Genomic DNA, 7,042 nt, shown 5'->3' with positions numbered 1-7,042 from the left:
CTTTTGAGTTTCACTCCCATCATTTGATATTACAGTACAGTACAGTGTCATTTTTATTATGTTCTTGTTATCCCCTAATTAATTGATTCAGCCAGAGGAGACTTTTCAGGCTAGAGGCAGTACCTCCTTTACTGCAAAAGGTGTCTCCCTAAAGTGTATAAAATCATCGGATATTATAGTACAGTAGCAAGAATACTGCAGAATGAAAATGTCACCTTCTGGCTGAGGAGGTTTATATATATATATATATATATATATATATATATATATATATATATATATATATATTTAAATGACTGCTATGTATTGGGCACATTAGTATACCCCTATTGATTATATTGCTGTGGTGGCCATGTGGTTAGTGTTGCTAGCTATCAAGTCGCCTCTCTAACAGCACCAGAGTTTGAATCATGATGTGGGTAGCTGGTGTCACGCAGCTCAGGTGACCATTCACCCTTCATGGTTGGTAGATAAGTGGAGTACCCGATGTAACACCAAGGGAAGGTAACTGTGGTAACTTTGATGATATACACACCTTGTATCCCAGGATAATGGGTTAAAAACCCACAACAGGCTCCAAGGCCTAAGATAAGATGAGCACCACAACTAAACATCTCATAGTATCTTCCCCCAACTTTACCAGTGACAAACCAAATGGTTTCCTGTACACCAGGAAACCATTTACTACTGTGAATGGTAACCATGTGACCAAATTATGGTGCCTGGTGGTTTAGTGGGCAATTAAGGCACTCTAATCCGATTGAGCCTGTGCAAGTTTCTCTCCAAGGGGTGATTGGGGATTATTGCTCACATAATGCCACTCAGGGATGAGTGAGGCTGGTCACTCTCATCTTAAATGTCAGAACCAAGTTGCCAAGTTGTGGGCTCCTATGCTTCTCATGGGGCAATGCTGGATTAGATGCTGGATAGATGGAGGGATCACATGGTTATCACACACGATTGGAACCAAAAATGGCACGTGATAATGGAATTGCGTGATAATGAATACACAGAACCTAAAGGATTTATCCTGACTGATACCAGGCATCCTAAGTACAAACCCAAATTTTTACATTTAAACCCACTAAATACATACATACTGTTATGGTAAGTACCAGAAGCACACACAAACATGGTTAGGTTAACAGAAGTGATGAAAAGGGCACAATGAGGAAAAACATGCAAAATTTCCAGAGGATTTGTATTTTAACATTATGCATCAGGCTCTCCTTTCATCTTTACAAAACAAATTTTTTTTTTTTTTTTTTTTTTTTCCCCATAAAATATTAGCTGTGTCACCAGATGTTATAGTGTGACTTCTCATGGTGTGTGATTATCTTATCTGGAGCTTGGTAAGTGTGTGATGTTTTGTGGTTCTGATAGTGCTGCTGAGCCGAGATGTAAGTCTCATTTTTATTTTCTCACTGACATTTGTGTGTAGTTTTATATGCAGTCTTAATTAATTTGTTTGGCAAAGTTATTTATGATGATTATCAGTCGTAAAGACATAGTAGAAGTGGATTTCTAAAATAGATGGTTAATGATGTTACCATTGCAAAAGCCACTTGTGTTTATTTCACAATAATAATTTGAAGTTGATATTGTTTTTTATTAACTAGTATTAGCATGAGAATTATGATCTCATCATGATAACAGGCAATTCTCTCAACATTTCTAAGACTACATGAATACAAATTGGGTACAGTATGGTTATCATCATATCATCATGATCATCATTATCATTATATCATCATCACTACCTCAGTTCCCTCAAAACGTGGGGTGGGTGGCTCCCAGTTAGGAAGGGAAAGTTTAAATGTCAGTGCAACCTCAACAATATACCCAATGAAATGAACAAAATCAATACACATTCTAACTATCTTTTACTCTGTCCATCAATCTGCATATCACCTATAGTCAGTTACTGCTCCATGAGGAGCATAAGGGCCCAGGGCTAGGCTAATTAGTCTAGACATTTAAAGCATAGGTGACCAATCACTTGTCCATGAGTGGCATCATGTGAACAGTAATGATCAACCAGCCCTTGAAAAAAACCCTTATGGGCCACATCCATTTGGAACACTTTAACCCACTATACCACCAGGCGTCCATTAAATGACATGGTACCACCCAGCATTATGAAAAGTTTCTTGGCCTACATGAAACTGCTTGGCTTGTGAGTCAGTGCAGAGTTTGTATATGCTAATACATCAAGCAAATAGATGCTGATTGTTCATAAACTAATTAGTGCATTTGAAGAATGAGAGAACTGTGTGTGTGTGTGTGTGTGTGTGTCAGTCTATGTGTGTCTGTGTGTGTTTGTGTTTGTGTGTCTGTGTATGCATGCATCCATGCACGTGAGAGCGTGTGTGGATGAGTGTGTGTTGCTGATTAAAAAAGGAGCGATACCGTCGCCAGGTAATTGGTTTAGACAGGTGGGAAGGAAGCCTGTGAAGTGGGCTGCATGAGTGTGTAACATTCCTGATGGGGGCCCACCATTACTGACCCACATGTTCTCTGCCATACTCTTTTCACATTAACTCCTTCAGTCTCATGATGTATTTTGTATTTTATTATTGGAAGCACCAGATAATCGAATGTAATTTTTGAGGGACCAAGTGAAGGTGTAGTAGGCCCAATTTCGTCAGGTAGAAAAATGAACGGGCTATAGTGTGCATATCCATGAGAGAGAGGGAAGGAGAAAATGAGATAGATATGGTAGAAGGAACTGAAAGTGGAAAGGCAACAGAGTGATTATAGTGAAGACAGGGAAAGCAAAAGAAATAAGTGGTGGAAGAAACAGGGAGGGGAGGGAACAGTGTGTTGCAGTAAAGGAGAAAGTAAGATAGATGTTATAAATGACGGAAAGAACGGACAGGGGAAGGAACAGTGAATACAGTCCAGGAGAGAAGTCAAGTCAAACACGAGCCCAAGAGTAGGCTGCTGTAATTCAGTGCATTTAAGGGTAGGTGACCAGAATTGCAAATAGAATTAGGGCAGATTTGATGAGAATGAATGAATTTGTAAACCACTACATCGAACTACGGATGAATGAGTTTAAAGCACAAACTTGGAGTATTTTTCTTAAATAATTTAAAATCCCCGGGTATCAATGGGAAGTGTCCGACAGCTGACTTTGACCTCAACGCCTAATGATTTTACTTATCATTAAGAAGATGTGTATTTACAGAGTTTTTCCCTTCATAGTAGTTTTTATCGCTACATCAATGTCATGGTGATCATTTGTTAATATATGTGTCAGACTGTAAATATAATAATGCTGAATTTCTTGCAATCCGAACTCGAACGTCTAGAGTTGACGTGTCTTTACTCAACTTCTGTACCAAACCATTGTTCTTTTAAAACCACGCTAAGTAATGTTTGAAAGACAATATTTTCTAATAAATCATCGAAAAAATACTCTTCAGAATGACTTTACGGTAGAAGCCCAAAAAAAGAGATGCGGCTGTAAGTCTGCCTCATCTGAATTAATAAATTGAACTGACATTCTGAATGAACATTTGGATAGGAGCAGAGGGTTTCTTTGCCGTATGTGAGTAACATGATCGTAAGGTGAAGATTTGGTAGGATGCTGATGATTTTAAATACATGCCCAATGATATCCTAAAGCAATTTTAGGTATTTAAGATGTGTGACAGATAATCCGGTCCCAGGCGATGGTGTCTGACACTCACCGGCACAATATTGGAACACAACAGCTGAGTTGTACGATGGCAGTAACATGGAGCGGACCTCTCTGGGATTGCTCTTCATTTTGACGGTATCTGGTACTACAGTGGCCACAATATCAGATTTGCGACGATGTGGAGATCCTGCATGTAAAAGTGAGTTGAAAATCTTTAGATTCATGAACATCGTCCACGAAATGTACATAGAAAAACACCATTGATGGTTATGTTGGTAAACATCCTTGTCATTTTGACTCCTCCCATATTATTGAATATTGTCGTGCATGCCTTGAAATATATGGAATTCGACCACATAAAATTAAATTATAAGTTGAATATGACTGAGACTAACGGTGCCCCAAGTATAAAATGCTCCAGCTGCTTTAAGTATTGGGGAGAGGAAGGTTGCGTGATAAATCTCAGATTGTTGACGGACATAGGGCATCAGTTATCATATTTTTACAGCTGAGGTCACTTGTATTTGTTGGAATCTCAGATGGTTAATAAACTCTGGAGATGGTATCACTTCTGAGAAGTGAGAGTTTTCATATTTAGTTTTACCAACAGTACGGTATGCTACTATGCATAGCTGGGAAGTGGTTGTTGAAACTGGCCACCCTGCCCCCTGTCCTTGACCTGATGGTGAATCTAACACCTGTTTATGCAATGGGCTTCATCCCGTATGAGATACAGGAAGATTTTCCATTAGTATTTTACCATCAGGGTATGAGCCTTAAAATTTTACCTTTATTTTTCATTCAAGTTTACAGAGGTCATTGCTAGAGATGAGTCATTACTTGATTTAGAGGGAGAAGGGGTAAAGATTTACAATCCACTGCTCACAGTTTATATGTTCAAAATTGGGTATAATTCAAAATATGAGACCGCCGCTTAAAAAAAAAAAAAAAAGATTACCTACCCATGGATTGATTGGGACTTTGTAAAGGTGTTGAGAAGTGCAAATTCAAGTACTTTATGAAAATTGTGTTAGTAAAAAGAAAATAATAATAAATAAGGCCAGAGGGACCAGGCCTCCTGTGGTGTAGTCTGATGGCATCACGATTTTATAAGTGGAAACCAGCTGGTTAGGATTAGATTAGGTTAGGATAAGTTTGGTTAGATTAAGCTAGAATAAATTAAGTTAGATAGGATTAGGGTTAGATAAATTAGGTTAGGTTATGAAAATTTAGGTTAGGGGAGGGTAAATTAAGCTAGGTATGGGGAGGCGGAAATAAATGAGGTTAGGCTGTTAGGATAATTTGGGTTAGGTTTAGATAGATCAAAACTGAGGAGGATAGAGTAGTCCTCAAATGACATTCAGAGTTGGCATTTCTCTGTCTTTGCACACAAAATGGCATCTTTCTGTATTTGAAATGTTGTGATGGTAATCAAGGACCACTTTTTAAATGCTGTTCACAGCTTATAGAATAAGAACTGGTATTAAGAAACATCAAAACTTGAGAATGCATTCAGAAAAAAAACAAAAAACATTACATGAAAGACTTTGGTAAAGAAAATGATAAAATAAGGTGGTCCCATGTCTACCAGTGCTTGAAGATTACCCAAATTCATTTTTCCCAATAGTTTGTGTGTATGTGTTTATGTGTGTGTGTGTGTATGTGTTTATGTGTGTGTGTGTGTGTGTGTGTGTGTGTGTGAGAGAGAGAGAGAGAGTATTCTAATGTAGTACACTATGTACAGTCATGGCCGTAAATAATCACCTATCTTTTGGTACCCCGTGCCTCAGGCTGACTCCTTTATGCTTGGCAAGTCACAGTGGAGTCTGAGGGCTGGGAGGGAGGGGCCAGAGAGAGAAGGGAAGGTGGGTGGGGGGACGAGCGATGGTAGAGGATGGAGAATGAAATGCGAAGTGGTGGTCTCCTTATTTGTGTTTTTTTTTTTCATTCAGGGCATGATATAAAAGGAGTTAATATCGGTAGATAATGCTGCATTACACCTTGTATAGTGATGTCAGATAACAAACTTTAGAGTGGTAATGTCAAGGGCTGGCTCTTGAGAGAAATATACTGACATGACAGATCAAACATTCGTGTTTATTCACCTATTATGACTTTGGATGCAAAATGGAATCTGGATGGCATTGACTTCTATCTGTGTATTGCCAGACGCCATAGTCCCATTAAGGGGTGGCCATAAACAGATCGCCTCCATGTCGTCCTGTCTACCGTCATTTCACTTCCTGGCTCACATCCCCTCACTCATATACCTCACCACTCCATCCCTCCATCTCATCCTTGGCCTCCCCTTCTCTCTCTCTCGCTCCACCTCACTCACATACACTCTTCTCATCAGTCTCTAACTCTCCATCCTGTCCATATGACCAAACCACCTCAGTGTGTTTCTCCTAACGCTTCCTATCACATCCACGTCCCAGCTCACCCCCCCCCCTCACTCATATACCTCTCCACTCCATCCCTTTATCTCATCCTTGGCCTCCCCCCCTCTCTTCCTCCACCTCACTCACATACACTATCCTTGTCAGTCTCTCACTCTCCATCCTGTCCATATGACCAAACCACCTCAGTGTGTTTCTCCTAACGCTTCCTATCACATCAACATCCACACCACAACGCTCCTTCACTTCCTCATTCGTCTGTCTCCATGTGACTCCACATGCGCCTCACAAAAAACTGATTTCCATTGCTCTCACTTTTGACTTCTGTCCCTCCAACAAGGTCCAGGCTTCACTTCCCTACGTTAGAATTGGTATCACGATACTGTCATGTAGTAACTTTCACTTCCATGCTCACTTCCCTGTTTCTTATCATTGCTTTCAAGGAACCAGCAACCTATCTTCCTTGTTGTACCTTTTCAAGCACTTCACCCTCTAAACTTCCATCCTTACTCATCGCACTACACAAGTACTTAAATGCACTCACATTTTCCATTTCCTCCTCATCCATCACTCCTCTCGAAGACCCTAACTTTACTCCTTCCTACATGTACCTTTAGATTCCTTTTCTTACACACACTCCCAAACTCATCCACCAAACCTTGCAGGTCTCCTTCATCTTCACATAGCAACACAACATCATCTGCAAACAACAGTACGAGGAGTTTCCAAACATTGTCCTCTCTCATTTGGGCCACTCCATCATCCACTGCCCCACCTTGTACCGGTATCTCTTTTATAACCCCATCCATGTACAGATTGAACAACCATAGAGACATGACACATCCTTGTTTCAATCCAACATTTAGATAGAAAAATTCACTCAGTTCAATATCCACACATACAGCAGCCTTGGCACCCTTATACACTCTCTTCAAGGCATTCAACAACTCATTTACTCCATATACAGTATTCTTAATATTTTCCACATTCCTTGTCT

The 7,042-nt window shown here is 39.8% G+C and overlaps 1 protein-coding gene across 8 annotated transcripts in view; it reads left to right on the top strand.

The window, feature by feature from the left end:
• Positions 1–3,738: 3,738 nt before the first annotated feature.
• The window catches only part of Tango1 (transport and golgi organization 1), an 87,436-nt gene continuing 84,132 nt past the window's right edge, over positions 3,739–7,042 (top strand). For all 8 annotated transcript variants that reach the window (XM_080271556.1, XM_080271553.1, XM_080271552.1 and 5 more), the window contains exon 1: positions 3,739–3,845. In XM_080271556.1, coding sequence (XP_080127682.1) covers positions 3,743–3,845 — 103 coding nt within the window. In that variant the 5' untranslated portion in view covers positions 3,739–3,742. The remainder of the gene's footprint in view (positions 3,846–7,042) is intronic.

This window comes from Coenobita brevimanus, chromosome 46 (genome assembly GCF_032717465.1).
Source record: "Coenobita brevimanus isolate Jiangsu-jjx chromosome 46, ASM3271746v2, whole genome shotgun sequence".
Taxonomy (NCBI): Eukaryota; Metazoa; Arthropoda; class Malacostraca; order Decapoda; family Coenobitidae; genus Coenobita; species Coenobita brevimanus.
This window is presented reverse-complemented; position numbering and strand designations above follow the sequence as displayed.